General features: G+C 36.1%; 4 protein-coding genes across 7 annotated transcripts; all 4 read left to right on the forward strand.

Moving 5' to 3' along the window:
* Positions 1–3,215: 3,215 nt before the first annotated feature.
* On the forward strand, positions 3,216–6,595 carry LOC17887995 (inorganic phosphate transporter 1-4). Of its 2 annotated transcripts, none has more exons than XM_006293916.2 (2): positions 3,216–3,364; positions 4,840–6,595. In XM_006293916.2, exon 2 carries the CDS (start codon positions 4,849–4,851, stop codon positions 6,451–6,453), a length of 1,605 nt encoding a protein of 534 aa, XP_006293978.1. In that variant the 5' UTR covers positions 3,216–3,364; positions 4,840–4,848; the 3' UTR covers positions 6,454–6,595. The 2 variants fall into 2 exon arrangements, with proteins under 2 accessions (XP_006293978.1, XP_023640971.1); XM_023785203.1 differs by lacking the exon at positions 3,216–3,364 and adding an exon at positions 4,530–4,616.
* Positions 6,596–7,556: 961 nt separating this feature from the next.
* On the forward strand, positions 7,557–11,766 carry LOC17889959 (probable inactive lysine-specific demethylase JMJ19). Of its 3 annotated transcripts, none has more exons than XM_006293702.2 (8): positions 7,557–7,631; positions 8,239–8,536; positions 8,890–8,967; positions 9,142–9,591; positions 9,666–9,872; positions 10,056–10,217; positions 10,467–10,835; positions 10,957–11,766. In XM_006293702.2, the coding sequence occupies exons 2-8, from the start codon at positions 8,267–8,269 to the stop codon at positions 11,560–11,562; spliced, it is 2,142 nt and encodes a 713-aa protein (XP_006293764.1). In that variant the 5' UTR covers positions 7,557–7,631; positions 8,239–8,266; the 3' UTR covers positions 11,563–11,766. The 3 variants fall into 3 exon arrangements, with proteins under 3 accessions (XP_006293764.1, XP_006293765.1, XP_023639654.1); XM_006293703.2 differs by lacking the exon at positions 7,557–7,631 and adding an exon at positions 7,667–7,884; XM_023783886.1 differs by lacking the exon at positions 7,557–7,631 and adding an exon at positions 7,884–7,963.
* Positions 11,767–11,891: 125 nt separating this feature from the next.
* LOC17888589 (endoplasmic reticulum oxidoreductin-2) lies at positions 11,892–14,727 on the forward strand. The gene is made up of 10 exons (XM_006294054.2): positions 11,892–12,102; positions 12,304–12,438; positions 12,537–12,783; positions 12,974–13,084; positions 13,188–13,306; positions 13,405–13,509; positions 13,608–13,810; positions 13,911–14,034; positions 14,145–14,316; positions 14,410–14,727. Exons 1-10 carry the CDS (start codon positions 11,926–11,928, stop codon positions 14,430–14,432), a joined length of 1,416 nt encoding a protein of 471 aa, XP_006294116.2. The 5' UTR covers positions 11,892–11,925; the 3' UTR covers positions 14,433–14,727.
* Positions 14,728–18,877: 4,150 nt separating this feature from the next.
* On the forward strand, positions 18,878–21,916 carry LOC111831187. Its single transcript, XM_023784981.1, has 2 exons — positions 18,878–19,305; positions 19,772–21,916. The coding sequence occupies exons 1-2, from the start codon at positions 19,096–19,098 to the stop codon at positions 21,638–21,640; spliced, it is 2,079 nt and encodes a 692-aa protein (XP_023640749.1). The 5' UTR covers positions 18,878–19,095; the 3' UTR covers positions 21,641–21,916.
* Positions 21,917–22,162: the final 246 nt, after the last annotated feature.

Raw genomic sequence — 22,162 nt, forward strand, 5'->3', positions numbered from 1 at the left:
TTAGCAACTCTATGATCAGTAAAAGCCGTGGTTCATGTCTCTGAAATAGTCCATCTTGAATAAAAGTCTAATGTTTCAAAAATAATTAAGAGCACAGACTATATATGATTTATATATAGTCTAGTTATTCATGCTAATTAAACCCCTTGTTTAAACTCGTATATGCAGTATATACTTTTTTTGATTAAAAAGATTTATGTCTAAATTTTAGTTATATCCGTTTTCTCTTACCAATAATGGTATTCATGTGCGAGATGCAGAGAATTGAATACATATACACTAATCTTAACTTAAATGTTAGATGAAGCAAAATCTGACATTAATGGAATTAAAATACGCTATGATGCATAAACTTAATTAAAAATACCTATTGTTGAACATAATATTATATAATCCATTTGCCACGTAAAATAAAATAAAGGAATTGAAGTAGGAAATGTGAACGAAGGAGTTTACGGACTTAGAAGTCAGCTTTATAAGCAATAAGATAACAACACATGGACGTAGCAAGTCAACACCAGAGAACATCACCATCATCATTTCTCAACTTCGTGATGATAGATTAGTCGAGCCATCAATTTTAATTAAATTACTTACTTTTTTGGTTGGTTACGTCCCATACAATATAATATACGTCGTCGGTGGGTAGGTTTCCTCCTCAGTCAAAAATAAAATTAACTGGTTCAAAATCTCAACATATCTCTAAGATAAATAGTAACTTATTTTAAGATAAATAGTAATCGCTAGTTAGACATATGTTCTTCTCCTAAACACTCTTCTGTTTTTGCTCGCACTACTCTTTTTTTTTTTTAGTTCGCAATAATTGATCGCACAGAGAACTCAATATCCTCCCTCATGCAGTATACAAGGAACAAGTGGCTTCGAAGTCTTATGTCACTCTTCTTCTTGCGAATCCATCAACATGTTTGGTCGTAATTTCATATTCACCTATCAGTTTGTTGTTATCTCAGATTGTTTTTTTCTTTCTTTCAGAAGTAAATGTAATTTTAAACTATAGTTTAAATGATACGTAGAGGTCTAAAATGTATATTTCTTTTTATATCTTTATCCATTGAATTCTATTTTTCCGTTAGTATTTTTTCACTCCTTATTTCTCTTTGGTATTTGTATTCTTCTCTGTAATTTAGCAGTCGAGCCTTTTATATCACCAAGTAATGCCTTGGGAATTAGTTAAACTGGAAGTCTTTGACAAATGAGTTGCTGGGGCTAAACTCTCATAAGTGGAAAGATTAAACAAGATTTTACTGCGATGAAAACAGTGATCAGTCAAAATGCAAAGGACGGTTAGAATGAATGAATACGTCTTCAGAAATATTTCAAATAAAGGTAAAATATATACTCTAGTAATTTTTAAGCTATTCATCAGACAGTTTTTCAAAAATATTTTTCTCATTAGGAAAAAGTCTATGGAAAGAGAACAAACTTGTAAAAATGACATTGAATTGGGTGGGTAACTGAGCAAACAAAGTTGACAATTTTCCAGTTGTAGAATTTTGACAATCTAATTTCTTTAAGTTTCTTTGTGATATTTTGTTTTTGCTGAAGATAAAATATGTAGTCTCTAGTCACTAATAGTCGAGATTTTTTATTCATATTTTTTGGCATACCAATTTCCGGATAGCGTTTCGCAGTTGGCCACCTCTTGGTATCTTTGGTGACATAAAATTGTCATGAAAGTCTTTTTTTTCTTTTCCCCGATATTTATAACTTTGTCATCAAAGTCTTTATCACGTTGTTGTCGTCTGTTTTTTGAGATCAAAATGCTAAAACTATGTTAAGATATTGCTGCCTCTCTTTAGTTCTTGAAATCATGATCACTTCTATTGTTTGTCGTGGCGACTTTTCCAATATTTCAAAAATTAAGAAAGTGAAACAGAAGAAAAGAAATGGTGTCTGGTAAAAGAAAACAGGTGCAAGTAAGTATGTCAAAAATATTTCCAATTCATAAATGAAAAAGATGGTGTAAATGTGTAATATATGCCCACCATAGATTTCTTTCACGTGAAAGACATGTATATAAAGCCATTTTAAGAAAAAGATTATAGAGCTTTACTAGTTATTAAGAATGGTTGGAAATAAACCCTTTAACAAAAAAAAAAAGAAAGAATGGTTGGAAATAAATAGAGCTGCCATGGCCAAAAAAATGGTTAGACTCTTGTTCGGTCACGGAAGAAAAAGAAAATCAAGTTGCTGGGCTAAAACAAGATCGATATTCATATTTATGTAAATGCCTTAGATTTATCTGATAGGGAAAGGGAACAGAGACCATTCCAAATCCAAAGTCATAACTCATGAGTCATGAGCATTATTCACACGCTACATACAATAGGTGTTTACTCCCATACTCAATAAAACTACACCACTAAATTCCATTGACATATGTAGATAAACTAGATATAGTAAGTACACGTCCTGCAGTTATGGCTTCTTTAATAAGATAATAAAGACTTACAGACTTACTAATTAAAAAATATTGTCAAGAAACTAATAAACGAACATGTCATCTATAGTAGTACACTATCCCTACTAAAAAAATGAAATTCACGATAAGTAAAAAAAACAAAAACATAGAAAAAAAAACACCTCGCGAGGATAGGAAAGATCGTAAAGCACATTTTTTATAACAAGCAACAAACGTTTTTTGCATTGTTAAAAACAAACATCCTTATATATATTCAAACAGAAGATGTTATGTTTTGACCTGTCGTCGTGTAATGATTTTCATATTTTTTAAAAAAGTCATATGTAAATATAAGTTTATGATTTCGTTGTTTATCATGGACAAAAATTAAATATATTGTTTTTCTTACAGCCTAATAGTGTTTGAAACTCATATACTGACTAAACCGCATGCCAAGCTCCGTAACAAAACAATCCATGGTCAACTACGAGTAAAAAAAAAGGAATTTCGTTATTCATATAGTGGAACAGCTAATATGTAGATAATAAAAGAATATTAACAGCAAAACAGAATCATCGTGTCCTAATAGTTTTTTTTTTTTCCTAAACGAAGTAAAAAAGTTGATAAAAAGAAAAAAAGAAAGAAAGAAGAAATTAAGAATACAAGGCAACAAAACGGCACCGTTGGAGGGGGGAATATACCGAAATAGCAAAAGGAATATCTCATAGAGAGTAAGCTTATAAATGGCCGTTTCAAGACGATTCAACTCTGTCATTGTTCATTCATACGCAGCTTCAACGCTCATTCCTCTCTCTCTCTTTACATTTTCTCCACAAATAAAGGAAACTACTATAAAGACTTTTCATCTGACAATACTTATAAAAGCTTTATCAGATCGGATCCTACACAAACTCCTCCTAGTAGAAGTTTGTTTATATTTCTGTAAGTTCTTTTCTTTACATTTCCAAGTATTTTGATGCTTCTTATTGTTAGGACGTTATATCATGTTTTGGCCCCTCTTCTGCCTCTTCAGTATCTCTTGTTTTGTATCGTCGTCTTATATATGTGTCTTCTTTTCTTGTCGAGAAAATTTTGCTTTTTACCCCACATTCCTTGGATCATTATTAATTAGGAATAGTTTTTTTTCTTCTTGAAACGTATTTGTTGGATCTCATCTCCCACTTCCTAGCTAGAAGACTTCATTTTGTTTTGTTTTTTGTTAAGCGCATGAATTGATCGATGTCGATCATTCACTAATGAAAACTTTGAAAAGGGCATGCAAAATAGTATATATATTTATTTAATTTATTTCCAATATAAAGTAGGGATATGAATAGTTTCTTCATATAATAGGTGTGTCCGAAGTTTAAGACAAAACAACTCGCTGTCTCACTCTCGCTAAAGTTTGTGTAGCTCCTCCGTGTGTTCGGATTTAGTTAAGACGTCACAAGTCAGACTTTTGTTTGTAACTAGTGTAAAGACAAAACAGCGTAATAGTTTAAAAAAAAAAACTCTTGTAATTGACCTCTCATTTCTTTGTTTACGTTTAAATAATTGGTAACGTCGGTTGAAAACCCAAAAATTTAGGACTCATTTATTTGAGTTATGAGTTTCCACAAAATTATTTTATCATATTAAGTTTTAACAAAGCTTTATTAATTAATATTGAGTGGACCAGACGAAAGCTACAGTTGACTTTTACTAATCGCTTCATTATTTCCTTTTCTTGTATTAAAATAGTTTGGTTTATTTCAAATAATACATACGCATCATCATCTATACAAGAACATGAAAACTTTTCTTTTCAAGATACCACATCTAAAAAGCCATACACATGTTAATTTTCTAGAATTGGCTTTTTAAATTGTTAGTTAACTCTCTTCAAGTTTGGTCAACACTGTACTTTGTGTAGGTTGTAATTTAGAGATCAACGAAATGAGAAAAAGGTTAAATAGAACTTTTATGTTATTTTAATGCTTGATAGGGTCTAATTCTATTTGCTTTTAAGATTGCCTAACTTATTTCAAGTTCGGTAAACTACTTTATTGTTTGTAATGAATTCTTTCTTATTTTCCAAATATTCCATACTAAATGAACGATAATAAATTGAAATTTTATGCTTACTTTAATCATCGTATCTGCAAATGATTATTTTTTCCCAAAGATATGTTGGCAAGTTAAATCGATAGAAACAGTAAGTAAATACATATTATCTGTGATTTCTATTTTAAGTTAGAGATTCCCACAAATTACGTTCTGATATAAGTTAAGATTCATAGGTCGATCTTATAAAGCCAAAAAAATGTGATTAACGCCGACATATTAATTGATAAATCCTAACTGGCCGCTTATATGTACAAAGGGCACTGATAGTTCGAGTTATTCTTTTTTTTTCTTTCTTTTTGATGAAATTGCAGAGGAGAAGAATGGCAAGGGATCAGTTACAAGTGCTGAATGCACTTGACGTGGCCAAGACGCAATGGTACCATTTCACGGCGATCATTATCGCTGGAATGGGATTCTTTACCGACGCTTACGATCTCTTCTGCATCTCCCTCGTCACGAAGCTCCTCGGTCGTATATACTACCATGTGGACGGCGCAGAAAAGCCTGGGACTCTCCCTCCCAACGTCGCAGCCGCTGTCAATGGCGTTGCCTTCTGCGGAACCCTCGCTGGTCAGCTCTTTTTCGGGTGGCTCGGTGACAAGCTCGGGAGGAAGAAAGTTTACGGTATGACGTTAATGGTCATGGTCCTTTGTTCAATAGCTTCTGGTCTCTCTTTCGGACACGAGCCAAAAACTGTAATGGCCACGCTCTGTTTTTTTCGGTTTTGGCTTGGATTTGGCATCGGCGGGGACTACCCTTTATCTGCAACGATCATGTCTGAGTATGCGAACAAGAAGACTCGCGGAGCCTTTGTCTCTGCGGTTTTTGCTATGCAAGGGTTCGGTATCATGGCTGGTGGAATCTTTGCTATTATTATTTCCTCTGCTTTTGAAGCTAAGTTCCCAGCTCCTGCCTATGAGGATGATCCCTTGAAATCCACGATTCCTCAAGCGGATTTGGTATGGCGGATAATCCTGATGGTTGGTGCTATCCCAGCAGCAATGACGTATTACTCGAGATCGAAGATGCCAGAGACCGCAAGATACACAGCTTTGGTTGCTAAGGATGCAAAGCAAGCAGCTTCGGACATGTCTAAGGTTCTGCAAATGGAGATAGAGCCAGAACAGCAGAAGGTAGAACATATCTCAAAGGAGAAGTCCAAGGCGTTTTCCTTGTTATCCAAGGAATTCATGAGTCGCCATGGGCTTCACTTGCTAGGCACGACATCGACATGGTTCCTTCTCGACATCGCTTTCTACAGTCAAAACCTTTTCCAGAAAGATATTTTCAGCGCTATCGGATGGATTCCTCCTGCGAAAAGCATGAATGCGATTCAGGAGGTCTTCAAGATCGCACGAGCACAAACGCTCATCGCCTTGTGCAGTACGGTACCTGGTTATTGGTTCACAGTAGCGTTCATCGATGTCGTTGGAAGATTCGCGATTCAGATGATGGGTTTCTTCTTCATGACGGTCTTTATGTTTGCTCTGGCTATTCCTTACAACCATTGGACTCACAAGGAGAACCGTATCGGATTTGTTATCATGTACTCGTTAACATTCTTTTTCGCCAACTTTGGACCCAATGCTACAACCTTCGTTGTGCCAGCTGAGATCTTCCCAGCAAGGTTCAGATCAACCTGCCACGGTATATCTGCAGCATCAGGCAAATTAGGAGCAATGGTTGGCGCATTCGGGTTCTTGTACTTGGCTCAGAGCCCTGACAAGGACAAGACAGACGCAGGATACCCTCCAGGGATTGGGGTCAGGAACTCGCTTATTGTGCTTGGTGTGGTTAACTTCTTAGGTATTCTCTTCACTTTCTTGGTGCCTGAATCTAAAGGGAAGTCACTAGAGGAAATGTCCGGTGAAAATGAAGAAAATGAGAATAGCAACAGTGATAACAGAACGGTTCCAATAGTATAATTAGATGATATAATACGTCTTTTGTAATAATTATCTTTTTTTACTTCCTCCTTGTTTCTAGCAACTCAAGTTGTTCTTTGTATGATCCGTTGATGCCTAAATGCTAGAGAAATCAAAGTTTTCATAAACCGATTACAAATCAGAGTGTTCTTATATATTTCCTAGCTTTATAGGTTGAAGACTATTTAATTAGACTTCTAGAACCCGTGCAAGTTGTGTAGTGTGTTAAATGACAATTTGTGCGTTGTGGGGGAAGTTGTCGAGAACACAGATAATGGTTTCAATTTGCGATGTATTATGGCTTAATCCCTATAAAGAATCTTCTTATATTCGGCAAATAACATGCTCTCTTATATGAGATTTTATAAATTTAGTAGCCAATAGTCCATTAATTGTTATTTTTACGTTAGACAAAAATTTATAACAACTCATATAGGAGCATACCATTGGTCTGTAAACAGCGAGTGTCTGAGTGATATAAGTACAAAGAGTTTTGATCAGCCAGCCATGACCAAACTTGCGAATCAAGATCGATTGCAACTTATCGCAAGGAGATTGGTAAATTTTGTTAACTTTACAGCATATGAAATGCATTATATGGTAATACATTTTTTGGGATGTTAGCGAAGATGAGGTTATTTGGAACATGGTAAAACAGTTCCAAATTAAAGTATAAGTGATTTACAAATGTGTAGTTCCTCCATTGAAGTGGTATTTAGATAAATATCATTCTAATTTTATGGGATGTTTTGAAAGAAACAACTAATTTTCTTTTCTTTATGTTGTAAATGATTACAAATCTTAAAATCTATCAACAATAATAAATCCAATTTATCAAATCAATGTTACATGTTTCAGCGTATTAACAAGAATGCTACTAAAACATTATTAAACATAGTTTTTCTTACATATCATTTGTATTTGTTTCGTTAATATGTTATTTATTTCGTTATTGTTTACCATTTTTTAATATATATAAAAAAATAAAAAAAAATTTAATAATTATTACCATCTGTAAAATAGGAAATTATTTTTTAAATTACCAAAATCGGAATTAGGTTTCTCCAATTGATCTCTCTATTTATCCTGATTTTTTCACCATAAGAAAATCCAGAGGCTCTCTGCTCTTGGTTGGTTGGTAAAACGTCACTCAGGTCTTCGGATCTCATTTCGTCCGGGTATGTGTTCTACCCGCTTCTCCTCTGAAAAAATTGGACCTCTCGATCGCTAAATGATATCAATCTCAATGCTTTTTATTGTGTTCGAGTTTGAGTTTATGTATCCTACGTTCCGATACTCTTACGAGAAGCGTATTTGCAGAATCAATCTTAGCATAGGGCTTCCTATGACTCTGATCACATCCTGTGGTTGAGAGAGGAGTCTCCTTCAATTGATTATGGTCGAATTTTGAGGAGATGAGAACGAATTAGGGTAGGATATTCGCATAATGTTTAGTCCCGTATGAAGATGAAGGCTCTCCTTCGTAATTGAGCTGGAATGAGTGTTATAAGTATGCTGTTTAATGATATTTGGTGTAGTTTTGTATGAGTGAAGTTCCTGAACTAATCAAGAAGAGCATTTTCTTTTCAATCCTTGTTCTGTGGTTTTTGTGATGGTGACTGAATCTTCTAAATTGCAGTCTTTTTCTTGATTTTAGTCGAATAACGAATCGTAGTTCCAATGTTTAGTCACTTGATTTATTATACTTGACAGTATATTTTTTTCCATCTTAAGAAGTTGCATCTTTCTTGACCTCCTCTGATGTTCCATTTTTTTCTGGTTCAGGAATTTGACCTTTTGGGTGTAAGGTTTAATGGGCATTGAAGGTGTGCCCACATTTTCAAAATCTGGAAACATGGATATGATTTCAACTCCGCCAGGTTTTGTATCTAAAACATCCTTTGTGCTGAGGAATGTACGCAGAGATGAAGAAAGTTCCAGGTCAGTGTCGAGACTAGAGCAGACAACTGTTTCCGGCGCAAATGATGCAAACAGTTTCAATATGTTTCTTACAAACCGACCGTGGATCGTGCATGATCACACAGTTCCCAGCTCAGAGGCTTCAAGGCCAAAAAAATCCGAGGTCCCTTAACTATGTCTACCTATGTTCTGTCTTTCTTCCATATATTTCTTTGAGTTCATAGAGGAGATTTTTCTGGCATGTTTGCTAAGTCATGGCCACGAATAGACATTAGACTTGATTGATGTATAAGATGTTAGCTAATGCGGAAATTTTCATGTTGTGGATTCCATATCCCTGCTACCTGGTTATGGTTTTAAGGCCTGCTCTAAGTGATTTAGGATGAACACTTTGAAGCTTGATGTGCTTTTTTAGGTAGCTATACTAAGCTTTAGACTTATGAAAGTGTAGGTATCAATATGGTATGTTGAAGTCTTCCCCATTCTTTACTTAGTATGGAAAAATGCTTCTCGCAGATTCGGACAAGAAGACGACTCAAAGTTTCAGAGACTGAAGTCCTTCAGGAAGCTCCTGTGTTTAACCCAACCGAGGAGGTCAGTGTTTCTTTTACTTTGCTTTTAGGAAAGACAAATTAGGTTATTATACAGATTTACATCATCTTTGGTAAAAAAACATGTATGCTTCTAGAGGAATCATCAGGAAACATCATCTTTGATAAACAAACATATATTCCTCATCCTCTGACCTTGGAGTTACCGAATCATCAGGAATTCAGTGACACACTCTCATACATAGCAAGCTTGCGCGACAGAGCTGAGCCTTATGGAATCTGTTGTGTTGTTCCTCCTCCTTCGTGGAAACCTCCATGTCTTCTCAAGGAGATGAAAATATGGGATGATTCTACATTTGTCCCTCAAGTTCAGCTCTTTGATGGAATTCATACCGAGAACCCAAAGATTAAAAAGGAGCCTGATGTGGATAGTGATGATGCTGCATCTGAGGAGGTCAAGTTTTGTAGGATAGAACGCGGTCCTAGGCATACTTTAAAGAGCTTTAAAGACTTTGCAGATTCATACAAGAAGAGTCATTTTAACATGAAGGATGAGGTTTTGGGTTCCAAGAACCCATCTCCATCATCAAAACTAGAGGAGCTAACTGTGGCAGACATTGAAAAAGAGTATAGACAACTTTTTGAGAGTCCACTTGTTGAGATTGGGGTATGTTTAAATCAAGTCTACTGCTTTTATACTATATGACACACGCTATAATACTAACTTGCCGTGTAAATTAGGTGCTTTATGGCAATGAGCTAGACACCATGACGTTTGGCAGTGGATTTCCCTTATCTGAACCTTCTGAATCTTGCAAGTATAGAACATCAGGCTGGAATCTGAACAATATGCCTAAGCTTCCTGGTTCTCTTCTATCATTGGAAGACTGCAAATCAGTTTGTGTACCTCGCCTAAGTGTGGGAATGTGCTTGTCTTCCCAGTTCTGGGTAAGTTTTAAAGTTGATTTCAAGCTATGGTTGTCATTTTCTGAAAGCATAATATAACTTGCCAATCCAGAAATAGCAATTGCAAGCTATCACTAGAATAAATGTTGTACCATTGTAAGTTTTTAAATCAAATATGCTTGTATAATCTCATATTTGTCTCTTGGAATACTTTTTGCTGAACAGAAAACTGAAAAGGAGAGACTCTACTCTCTCTGCTATTTGCATGTGGGCGCTCCTAGAGTGTGGTATTCTGTAGCGGGATGTCATCGATCTAAGTTTAAGACTACCATGAAGAGCTTAGTCCCTGAGATGTCAGGAGAACAGCCAAAGAAGAGTCTTGATCCTGTAAGTATCTGAACACATTAAGCATCAATGCAAGTTAGTCTCAGAAAGTAATTATACAAAAGAGTGATGAACAATGATGTCACTTGTGATTTAGTTCGTGTTCAGCACAAACGATTGTGACATGCCATAGAGAGATCACATTGTATTTGGATTTATCTGTTTTAACTTGAAAGCAAAGCCTATCATAACTATTGACTCTTACTGAGCGATTAAATACTTCATTTACAAGGGAAGCAATTTATTTGGCAGGTGATGATAATGTCTCCATATCGTGTGAGCATGGAGGGTATACCAGTGACCCGCTGTGTCCAGAACCCTGGCCAGTATGTTATTTTATTTCCAGGGTCGTATTACTCTGCGTTTGATTGTGGCTTCAACTGTTTGGAGAAAGCAAATTTTGCTCCCGTGGATTGGTTGCCCCATGGGAATGTTGCTGTTCAGCTGAATCAAGAGCAGAGTAAAAAGTCGTTAATATCATATGATAAACTATTATTTAGTGGTTCAGGGGAAGCTGTGAAATGCCTTAAGGAATATGCTTTGTCTACGAAAAACCGAGCATGTTATATGAGGTGGAATAATTCATGTGGGACGGAGGGGATATTCTCCAACATTGTCAAGGTATGCTCACCACTCTTCTGTATCTGTTGTATTCCTCAGATTGTGCACTAAGCTTGTGCAGCGTGAAGGAGCTTCCGCACTACCTTTTTGCTTATATTATCTCTCTCTTTTTTGTTTGTAGTCACGGATCAAGCAGGAGCAAACTAGACGTGAATTCCTTGGGAGTTCTCTAGAATCGCAAAGAATGGACAATAGTTATGATGCTGTGAGCAAAAGGGAATGCTGTGTATGTCTTGGGGATTTATATCTTTCCGCTGTGAAATGTGCATGCTCTGCTGATCGTTACTCGTGTCTGAGCCACATGAGGAAGCTCTGTGCCTGTCCATGTGACAGAAAGAGTTTTCTCTATAGGTACACTATTGATGAGTTGAATATTCTCATAGAGGCGCTGGAAAGTAAAAAGCTCAGCTCCATGTTCAGATGGACATCCATCGAACAAAAATACTGTGGTTATCGGGCCACCACAAGTTCACAAGCCGAAGAAGTAAAAGGCATGGAAACAGATGAGGCTACACCCTGTAACATCACGAGGGCGAAAGATGCCGCAGCTGGAACTGAGGAGCAGACGATAGCAAAGGCGAGATCTATGTCCGAGATACTGAAGGTTAATGCCGGAAGCAATGATGCAACAGAGCCTTTGAGATCTTGTTCAAAGAAATCAAACAGGCCATGCGATAAAGATTCCTCTGAGGTCGTCGACACAGCAAAGAAACAGAAGCAGGGATGAATAATATCAAGAACCTTTTTTTTTTTTTTTGTTATGTTAGTTAGTCCACAATTCGTGTAAGACAGTAGTAGTAAGACACTTTTATGCTTCACAGTACAAATTTTGTTTTGGGTCTCACTAATTGTGTTTTTTTTTTATAACAATTAAAAGGAAAATGTACAGCCGTTGGATTTAATAAGTTGTGTGATCGAGATTGGTTTGACATTGTTCAACTGTTCAACAGCTGCGGTTTTGTAAAAATTGCCCACAATTTCTCCTAAAAATTAGAAAATTCAAAACTCCGAGCCGGATATTTCTCTGTCGTCGTCGTCTGTGTCAGATTTTTTACTCGGAGATATTTTCCATTTTGAGATAGTGCGGCGAATGGCGGAGACGGACGTCGGAAGCGTGAAGGGGAAGGGGAAAGGATCAGGAAATGGCTGGATTTTGCTGATCGGAGCTATAGCTGCCGTTCTTTTAGCCGTCGTGGCTGCTGTGTTTTTGAATACTCAGAATGCGTCGATTTCTGAGTTTACCGGAAAAATTTGCAATTGCCGTCAGGTTAGGTATTTCTAGTAGCTCTTTTCCTTTCTGTAAGTTTCTGAATTGGAAACTAGGATAGCACTTGAGCTCGTGGTTGTAAAATAGCTTAGGTTAGTGTTTCTTTGTAAGAAGATTAGCTTTGATTAAATCTCAGAGGAGATTACTTTGATTTGATTTGTATACTCGACTTCTCATTCATTGTTTTGATTTTGTTTTTAGGCTGAGCAGCAGAAGTACATTGGGATAGTTGAAGACTGTTGTTGCGATTACGAGACTGTGAATCGATTGAACACGGAAGTGTTGCATCCTTTGCTTCAAGATCTTGTTAAGACACCATTTTACAGATATTTCAAGGTTGGTTCATCTTTCTTTTTTCTTTTCCTTTTTTTTTATTTTCAAGTCAATAATCATTTGGAGGTGTGTGTTGTGATAGATCTGAATCCATTTGATAGGTTAAACTGTGGTGTGATTGCCCGTTTTGGCCTGATGATGGCATGTGTCGATTAAGAGACTGTAGTGTTTGTGAATGTCCTGAAAGCGAGTTCCCTGAAATATTTAAGAAGCCATTAAGCCAATACAATCCCGTTTGTCAAGAAGGGAAACCACAAGCTACTGTTGACCGTACGGTAGACACAAGAGCTTTCAGGGGTTGGACTGTCACAGACAATCCCTGGACAAGTGATGATGAAACTGACAACGGTACCTTTTCTTCACTATCTAACTCATTTTTGTTGTTCCTTATTTTTAATGTTCTATGCATTTGGTTCATATATGTCTGTCACTCAAGTTCCATATATAACTGGCTTATGAGAGAGTATGTAACAAGTATCGTTTTAAATCGTATTGTCTTAGATGCAGTTTTTTGATTACTGAATACATTATCACACAGATGAAATGACATATGTTAATCTTCGGCTAAATCCTGAACGGTACACTGGCTATATTGGCCCATCAGCTAGAAGGATATGGGATGCTATATACTCTGAGAACTGTCCCAAACGTAAGCTTCACCATTCCAAAGTGGTTCTTGTTTACTCAATTTATATGCTCTTATTCTTCAAGTGGCTGACTAATTCATGTGGCTGTCTTAACCCCTCCAATAGATACATCTGAAGAATCGTGCCAAGAAGAGAAGATCTTGTACAAATTGGTCTCTGGTATTCACTCATCTATTTCAGTCCATATCGCTTCAGATTATCTACTTGATGAAGCTACAAACTTGGTAATATCTGCCTTATGAAATTTACTTCTCTGCGATAGATATTTTTTGAGCAGAATTAATTAGAATGATCCATTGACTCCCTTTTTTGTGTGTTTCAGTGGGGTCAAAACCTGACTTTGTTGTATGATCGTGTGTTAAGATACCCAGATCGCGTCCAGAACCTATATTTCACATTTTTGTTTGTTCTTAGAGCAGTAACAAAGGTCAGTTACTAATCACTTTTCTTTGTCTAAATCCAAGGAAAGGGTCCCAGTAGTCTAGAATAGTCACAATTATCTTTCCTCTCCTTCATGATTTGTAGGCAGAAGATTACTTGGGAGAGGCTGAATATGAGACTGGTAATGTCATTGAGGACTTGAAGACCAAATCTCTGGTGAAGCAAGTAGTTAGTGACCCCAAAACCAAAGCAGCTTGTCCAGTACCATTTGATGAAGCTAAGCTCTGGAAAGGCCAACGTGGACCAGAACTGAAACAGAAAATACAAAAACAGTTCAGAAACATAAGGTCCTTTCTGAATCCTTAACTGCTTTTTTGAGCAAAAATAAGTTTTCTACTGACTAGCTAAGTTAAATACCTTTTATTCCTTGATGGCCTTGCATTGCAGTGCAATAATGGACTGTGTAGGCTGTGAGAAATGCCGTCTATGGGGAAAGCTCCAAATTCTTGGTCTCGGCACTGCATTGAAAATCCTGTTCACTGTCAATGGTGAAGACAATTTGCGACATAATGTGCGTTTCTAACACACCTGGAGACACAGTCCATTTTATAGGAACTGATGCACCATAAATTTTCTTTAATTCTCCCTTGGGAACTTATGCATTTTTCTTGTTTTTTGTAGCTCGAATTGCAAAGGAACGAAGTGATTGCACTGATGAATCTTCTCAACCGATTATCTGAATCGGTTAAATATGTTCATGACATGAGTCCTGCGGCTGAGAGAATTGCAGGACAGGCATCTCCAGGGAACAGCTTTTGGAAGAGAATAATGACATCTTTAGCGCAAATAAAAGGTAAGAAAGCATTGTAGAATTGATACACCTTAATTGAAGTGAAATAAGACTCATAGATTTTGTTTTCTCTGGTCACCACTTCTTGAAATGCAGCTGGGTATGGGAAGAGTAGCTAGATCAATGAGGTTGATCAAGCAAAGTGATGGCGGGAGAGTATGATACGTTGTTGTAAAGTAAGAGAGTATAAAATTGCAGGAAAACAGTTATACAAAGCCCTCGTTGATTGGATAGCAAACCTCGTGGAACATACTTATCTTGTTTGATGCCAACCCTAAGCTGAGACCTTTTATGCTTTACTGATTCATGTGAATTTTAGAGAATCTTACACGAACAAAAAAAAAAAGGATTGTAAGAATCTTGAAACTGATTACAGAGAATTGGAATGGATAGAAAACTTGATTGAACAGAGAATTTTGTTTCTGTATGTTACGTATCAGTTTACACAGATAATAAACTGTCTACTCGCCAAACCTAAACTACTCACCAACGCATTACCAAACTTGGATGGCTAACTTGTTATCTGCAGTGAGTTAGTATAGTTGAACTTTCAATTTCTGTAGAAAACAAAACCTGATATCTAGTGTAGAAGTTATCATGCAAACATTTGTGTTTTCAGATTGAAGATGCATATAGAAACACTAGTTGTTTTTGATATGAGTGTCACATGTAATGTAATGCAAGGAGGTTGCTAAAAAGAATGATTTTATATACGGTGTGCTTAAAACACAAATTATGAAAAAGATAAGAAAAAGAGATCAGCTTTTGCGGTTGACTTAGGCAAGAAATAGTGCGAGACATAAAGAGAACACTATAAAGGGAATCCTATCCTCCACCTCAATCAATGAGATCACTTTTTCTATTCTCTCCTCTTCTTTAATATTTTGCCTCTACGTTTGTATAAAGCTTTCTTTTCCTGTTCTTTTATATAAGCTGATGACGATACTAAACCAAAACAAATATATATTAATTCGTGAAAACCTACAAATTTTTATGTGAATCATCAATGGCCAAAGAGAATATGTACATCTAATGAAAATTGAACTATAGTATTTACTTAGAAAAAAATTCGCTATTTTATGATTCTCACTTTGGTTTGTTTACTATTTAACATTATACGTGGTTTACCAATAATTACTATGATAACGAAACAAGAGAAGAAAATGATCGATATATTTTCTGAAGTTTTTAAAGTCCGATACATTACAAATTCAGAAATAATACAGGTTGGTTAGTATGAAGATCGATATTTCATATCGTCCCAACAATTTAGAATGAGTGTGAGGATATGCAAGTCAATGTCATGGTGTGTTTTATTTATCTTCTTGAAGTAGCGTCAAAGGAGTAAGTTAAAAATTGCATGGCAAAAAGTTTTGATAAAATTTCTTTTTTATGCTCTTCTTTTTAAAAAAGTTCAGCTTTTAAATGTTCATGGCTTTCAGAAGAAAAAATAGTATTTTGCAAGAACAAAAGATGATAAAAAGAAAAAAAAAGATAGTGGGAACAGACAATATAGTTTAAAAATACACTCTTCCTACTACTATATCAGAAAATATATATTGTTCACTAATTGGTATTAATTTCATTTTCTTGCTTTTTGGCTCATACTTTTTCTCTTTTACCTACTACTTTTCCTTTTGGTGCCCTTCAAATTTTGAATCTCGATGTATCCACCAAGTTGGTAACTGCAAGCTATTTGCTACAACACCTATACACACAGCTGTCATGTCTTTCTTCTTGTGCATGATTCTTATTGTTTTTTTTCTTTGAGTGACGGCATTGTTGTAGCAGTATAGCCGTATTTGTAAATACTCCTACTGTTTCTGACCGTATACTATAGCCGTATTAGTGTGTCCCATTTCGTTCTACACAGCTGATTTTGCTATCTTGAGAAACTTTTAAGACTTAGATCGATTAAGCCATGCATATTGCTACGAGTCTTATTAGGAAAAAATTGGTTTGGTTTTTCTTTCATGAATCATGATTGAGCGTTAGGTTAGGTACATAAAAACGTAAAAGGACCAATAAGATCTAATATTGGTACATGCAGTTGGAAAGCTGAGGATACGTTTCTATATAATAATGCAAAGTTGAAGTTAACGTCAAAATCTGTGGAGCCATCCGAGAATAATGTTGGGATGATTTTTAGCTAAAACGTAAACATGTGTTTGACCCAAATGACATTGACCGCTCCGAGCCCTTCGGCTTTCTTCTTTCAAAGTGTTTTTGTTTCTTTGCGTGGCCTTATTCGACAATTCTACAAAAACCAAACACTTCGAAAATCTCTTCAAGACACCACACGACACTTCTTGGATACACAAAATTGACCTATTCGTGTTTTTATATGTTACTTAGTACTAGTAGTTTTTGAAGTCTCTAATGCAAACAAATAGTAGTCTCATTAATCGAGTTTGACAAAAGCAGATGATTCCCCCAATGAGAATATTTTTTTATCTTTTTCTAATAGTATTGTTTTTAAAATTTAGATGTCATATATATATACTTGTATATGTAACAATCTTCGACAAGCACAAATGGTCGGATAAATTGGTTTAAATGTCTAATGATAGTAAGCAAAACTGGTGTAATGTTGTAAATCTAGATAATTAGCATCAATCAGTCACTTCTGATATCCAAATGTTGATAGATGCTTCTCTAAGGTTGTGTGTGATAATCATATTTTACATCAAGCCGTATGGTTAATTATTCTAATTTTACATTAAATAAACCATTTCAGTCAATTACACGTACACGTACCGATTATTATTAAAACTTCGAAAGTAATGGAAAAGTAGCAATGACGAAGGCGCATAGATATCTACGTGACAAAATAGTAATTATTGAAGTATAGCGTTGCTGACAACACTAATTACTCATAATTATTCGTTGCACACACACTTTTTGAAAGATTATGATCACACTCGTGATGATTAATATAAGTCGTTCCAACAATACGTCCATAAGTCATAAGTCGTTTTCCTTTGTATGCATAAGCATTTATACGCAAATAAAATGAAAAGACGTTAAATTAGCGTTTTTGTTAGTGCCATGGAAACCTCATCGTAGCCTTTTGTACAGTGTGATTTTTGATTAGGTGAGAAGTTGACTTAAATAGATGATTCACGATTGTTCGGTGTTTATAGTAACAGAAGCAATCTATAATCTTCCAAGCAAAAAGCTGATTAGCGATGTGCAATAGAAATCATTGTGTGTCCTCGTCAGATAATGTGGCTCCTCATGATAGTTGTCGTCTATGATTTTTTTGATTAATAAGTGTTTTACAAACGGACGCACCACAACATTGACTTTAATTGGTATTTTAGCTATACTTTGTTCGAGATAATAATAAAGTAGACACTTTGTTTTCCCTATCCACGTTTCTACCAAAGTGCAACTTGCACATATTTTTATTGGTAGCTAATATCGAAAAATAATATCTATACTACTAAAAACGAAATAACTTTATCATTTAAAACATTAAAATAGGTGGTTGTTACTTTTATAAACATATATATTGAATATCATCAAAAGGATTAACATGTGTATTTACTTAGAAATACAAGTTGTAAAGCTAGTAAATAAAGAAAAAGGACTTGGACTCTCTCTTTAATCTTGTTTTCACAATATACTCTTCATATGTTAAGGAGTTAAGACATACTGTACATTCTTTTGACAAAATAATCATAACTCTTAAATAATTGCTTAACAATTTAACACTAACGAAGGTAACTCGGTTTCTATTTTATCAATATAGCTAAACAAATTTTCGAAACGTTAAATGAAACAAAAGATACAAATACAAGTTTAGCATTGAGTGAAATTCAATATGGAAGCTGTGATGATGAAGCATGAGAGTATAACCTTAACGTGAAAAGAGGGGTGGAGTAGAAGAGTAGTGCACGTGTGATCGCAAAACCTCATCATCACAGTGTCATGTGCCAAACAAAATCAAAACTCACCTTATTCCCCATTATTAATCGCACAAGGAGTAGTGAAATATCAAATTTGTTTCCATCATACTACTCTCTCATCATTTCATTTCATTTCCTCTCATCATACCTTCTTTTTAAAATTTTCTTCCAAACTTATTATATTCTTTTTACATGTCTACGCAAATGAATTGTTGGTAATTTTGTTTTTATAAAATGAAATATATATGCAAAAAGGTTTTGTAAATAGTAGTACTTTTGACCAAATTCCCATTTTAAATCAAGAGTTAAAAAATAACGATCGTATTTATGGAATTTTTTAATATAAATTTATGGATTTTTGTAGAAATTTGGAAAATCTTAAATATAAAATTTATGGATTAGAAAGAGCTATTGGCACTTGGTGGTATTTGACAATTAGAACAAAAGAGCTTTTCAAATACTAAAATGATTTTGTTTTTGACAAAAACATAAATGATTTTAAAAATGGCAAAAAGCAGAAGCATTAATTAACTTTGTAGATTCACTTTTCCTTTTTCTTATTGTTTTCTGAATTTATTATTAGCAAGACCCAAAACAAAGGTCAAAATAGTCGCGAATCTCAAAGCCCCCTTCCTCAATCTCTTCTCCTTCTTCTTCTCCTCCTTCTTCACTCTCAGTCTCTCTCTCTCTCTCTCTCTCTCTCTCTCTCTCTCTCTCTCACTAAAACACTTCCACTGAGAAACACTTACTACAACTCTTCAAGTCTCTCTATCTATTGCTCTACGTTTTTGGTGTGTTCTTGATTTTGCTCTGAGCATTTTTCTTGCGTCTTTGGACTCTCTACTGCTTCTAGGTTACTTAATCCGAAGAAATGGGAACTAAATGGAGGAAAATGAAACTGGCTTTGGGTTTGAATCTCTGCACGTACCTCCCAAGAACCCTAGAGGATTCACCAGCTGCTTTAAACTCTACAGAGAGATTATCTGATGTTGCTCTGCTCTCTCCTCTTAACTGGCCCATGACTCCAACTCCTTCCTCTCACGGTCTTAAATTGTCCAGAAACAGCTCTAAATCTTCAAAGGTTTGATCTTTACGAGACCCACACTCTCAATCTTTGTTTTCACTTACTTGTTTTTTTGGTTTAGTAATAATGGAGTTGACTTTTGGATATGAGTTTGTCTTCTTCTTATCTCAATTTTAAATTACTCTTGTTATGGTGTTGGTTTTTGGTATTAGTATTGTGTCTTTATGAAAAATGGAATGTTGAATTTGGTATCTTTTTTCTCTGTTGCTTATTCTGGTCATAGATTTTTGATGCTATAAAAATCCATGATCTTTCCAATGACCCTCCTGTTTGTAGCTGTAATAGAGTTAAAGATAGTTTCTTTCTCTCTATCTTGCTACTTAGAAGTACTGTTGTAGTTTGTTTCTTTGATACTTGTCTTAGAAACTGAGTATTCTGATTGTCTCTTTCCTTTTCGATTATGAACTTGTTAAACCTCCAGAACATGGACTGACACTTTCTGCTTAATCTTTTTGGTGAGCAGACATGTTCTATATGCTTGAATAAGATGAAAGAAGGAGGAGGACATGCGATTTTCACAGCGGAGTGCTCCCATTCGTTTCATTTTCACTGCATTGCGTCGAATGTGAAACACGGAAACCAAGTTTGCCCTGTGTGCCGTGCAAAGTGGAAGGAGATCCCAATGCAGCACCCAAGTTTTGATCTTCCTTATCTCTTAGCTCGACCCACTGATGCAGCTATTAGCCTTGTCCACCGCTTACCTAGATCTCGTGGAGTGATGAATCAAGGACGAGTTCTTGCTCCTGAGCCGTCTATGTTTGATGATGATGAACGTTTAGAACAGCAGCTTATATTTTCTGGGAAGAGCTATAGTGATGCTTTTGAGAGCAATCATCCTGTAAGAATGATGGACTTGAAAATATATCCTGAGGTTTCCGCCATACCACGAGCTGAATCCTGTGACAAGTTTGCTGTATTGGTGCATCTTAGAGCTGCTGCCATGGTTACTGGAAATGCTAACTCTCTCAACAATCAGATATCTTTGTATCCTCGAGCTCCAATTGATCTTGTCACGGTTCTTGACATCAGTGGTAGCATGGCTGGAACAAAACTGGCTCTACTCAAACGAGCAATGGGTTTTGTGATTCAGAACCTTGGTTCAAATGATAGGCTCTCGGTCATTGCTTTCTCTTCTACTGCTCGTCGTCTTTTCCCTTTGACCAAGATGTCTGATGCTGGAAGACACCGAGCCCTTCAAGCTGTAAACTCACTGGTTGCAAATGGCGGGACCAACATCGCTGAAGGTCTTAGGAAAGGTGTCAAGGTGATGGAAGACCGAAGAGACAAAAATCCCGTTGCTAGCATTATCCTTTTGTCTGATGGACGAGACACCTATACCATGAACCAACCTGATCCAAACTACAAGTTGCTACTCCCGTTGTCTATGCACGGTTGTGAAAGCAAGCGGTTTCAGATCCCGGTTCATTCTTTTGGTTTTGGATCAGATCACGACGCTTCACTGATGCATTCTGTTTCTGAAACCTCTGGGGGAACTTTCTCTTTCATTGAGAGCGAATCTGTGATCCAAGATGCTCTTGCTCAGTGCATTGGTGGACTTTTAAGCGTTGCAGTGCAGGAGCTACGGTTAGAAATTGATGGTATGTGCTCAGATGTTCATCTCAGCTCAATAAAAGCTGGGAGTTACCCGAGCCTTGTTACTGGTGATGGTCGGTCAGGATGTGTCAACATTGGTGATCTTTATGCCGATGAAGAGCGGGATTTCTTGATATCTATCAACATCCCAGCTCAAAAAGATGGGAAGGAGACGCCGCTTCTAAAAATGAGATGTGTTTACAAAGATCTTCTGACAAAGGAAATTGTGACCCTTCAAAGTCATGTGCTAAAGATTCAAAGACCAGAAACCGTTTCTCAAAAAGTTGTTGTGTCAATTGAAGTGGACAGGCAAAGAAACAGGTTTCTAGCTGCAGAGGCAATGGTAAAGGCGAGAGCTTTAGCAGAGGGAGAAGATTTAGCCGCAGCTGTGACCATCATCCAGAATTTCAGACTGGCTTTGGCAGAGACAGACTCAGCGAAATCGGGTGACGGGTTTTGTGTCTCTCTGGACAGAGAGCTAAAAGAAATGCAAGAAAGAATGGCGAGTAGGCATGTCTACGAGGTGTCAGGAAGAGCTTACATACTTTCTGGACTGAGTTCACACTCATGGCAAAGAGCAACAGCGAGAGGAGAATCAGGAGATGGTTCAAGCTTTGTCCAAGCGTACTACCAAACTCCATCAATGGTTGAGATGCTACACCGATCACAGGCCACGTCACATCATCATAGACTCATCCAGCCTTTGTTATCATTTGCAACTCAACCAAAGCCAAGGTGAAAGTAATCGAATGTGAAAATGTTATCAGCTATTTTTGATGTCTTTCAAAACATTTTTGTATCTTTTTTTGGGGTGGAGGGGGTTTGTTCTGTAAAGAAATAAGAAAAAATTAGGCAAAGGAGGAGAAAATATGTTAATGTAAGTTGGGGTTTTAGGGGTCTTACAAGTTGGTGATTCCCTGTTTTCGTAATTTGGTTGTTGTTTCAGTATTTCATTTTCATGTAATGTGTATATGTTGGTATGAAGTTGGGTATAAAAAGCTTTTTTTGTTGTTTACAAGTTGGAGTAATATACATGTACTTTGCCAATTTTTGTTCAAAGCAGTGATAAATCTTAGATTACGATGATTGTGTTTACTGGATCTCTTGTAATTTTCTTTATAAATGTGTTTCCTAAGCCTGATGGGCCGCAACAAATATCCAAATTGCTGGTGTAAACAGAATAATAACCGACTTTAAGTTTTTATGAACCGAACCGAACCTCAAAAAAGACAAGCTCAATTAAGACCCCTCAATTAATCGG

Source organism: Capsella rubella, unplaced genomic scaffold (assembly GCF_000375325.1).
Source record: "Capsella rubella cultivar Monte Gargano unplaced genomic scaffold, Caprub1_0 scaffold_4, whole genome shotgun sequence".
NCBI classification, from domain to species: Eukaryota; Viridiplantae; Streptophyta; class Magnoliopsida; order Brassicales; family Brassicaceae; genus Capsella; species Capsella rubella.

Coding starts and splice junctions, on each gene's coding strand:
- LOC17888589 (XM_006294054.2), top strand. CDS start 11,926: ATGGCGGAGACGGACGTCGGAAGCGTGAAGGGGAAGGGGAAAGGATCA. Junction 12,784..12,973: donor TGATGATGAAACTGACAACG/GTACCTTTTCTT, acceptor ATTATCACACAG/ATGAAATGACATATGTTAAT. Junction 13,307..13,404: donor TTGATGAAGCTACAAACTTG/GTAATATCTGCC, acceptor TGTGTGTTTCAG/TGGGGTCAAAACCTGACTTT.
- LOC17887995 (XM_023785203.1), top strand. CDS start 4,539: ATGCTTACTTTAATCATCGTATCTGCAAATGATTATTTTTTCCCAAAG. Junction 4,617..4,839: donor AAGTTAAATCGATAGAAACA/GTAAGTAAATAC, acceptor ATGAAATTGCAG/AGGAGAAGAATGGCAAGGGA.
- LOC17889959 (XM_006293702.2), top strand. CDS start 8,267: ATGGGCATTGAAGGTGTGCCCACATTTTCAAAATCTGGAAACATGGAT. Junction 8,968..9,141: donor TGTTTAACCCAACCGAGGAG/GTCAGTGTTTCT, acceptor CCGAATCATCAG/GAATTCAGTGACACACTCTC. Junction 10,836..10,956: donor TATTCTCCAACATTGTCAAG/GTATGCTCACCA, acceptor TTTTGTTTGTAG/TCACGGATCAAGCAGGAGCA.
- LOC111831187 (XM_023784981.1), top strand. CDS start 19,096: ATGGGAACTAAATGGAGGAAAATGAAACTGGCTTTGGGTTTGAATCTC. Junction 19,306..19,771: donor ACAGCTCTAAATCTTCAAAG/GTTTGATCTTTA, acceptor TTTGGTGAGCAG/ACATGTTCTATATGCTTGAA.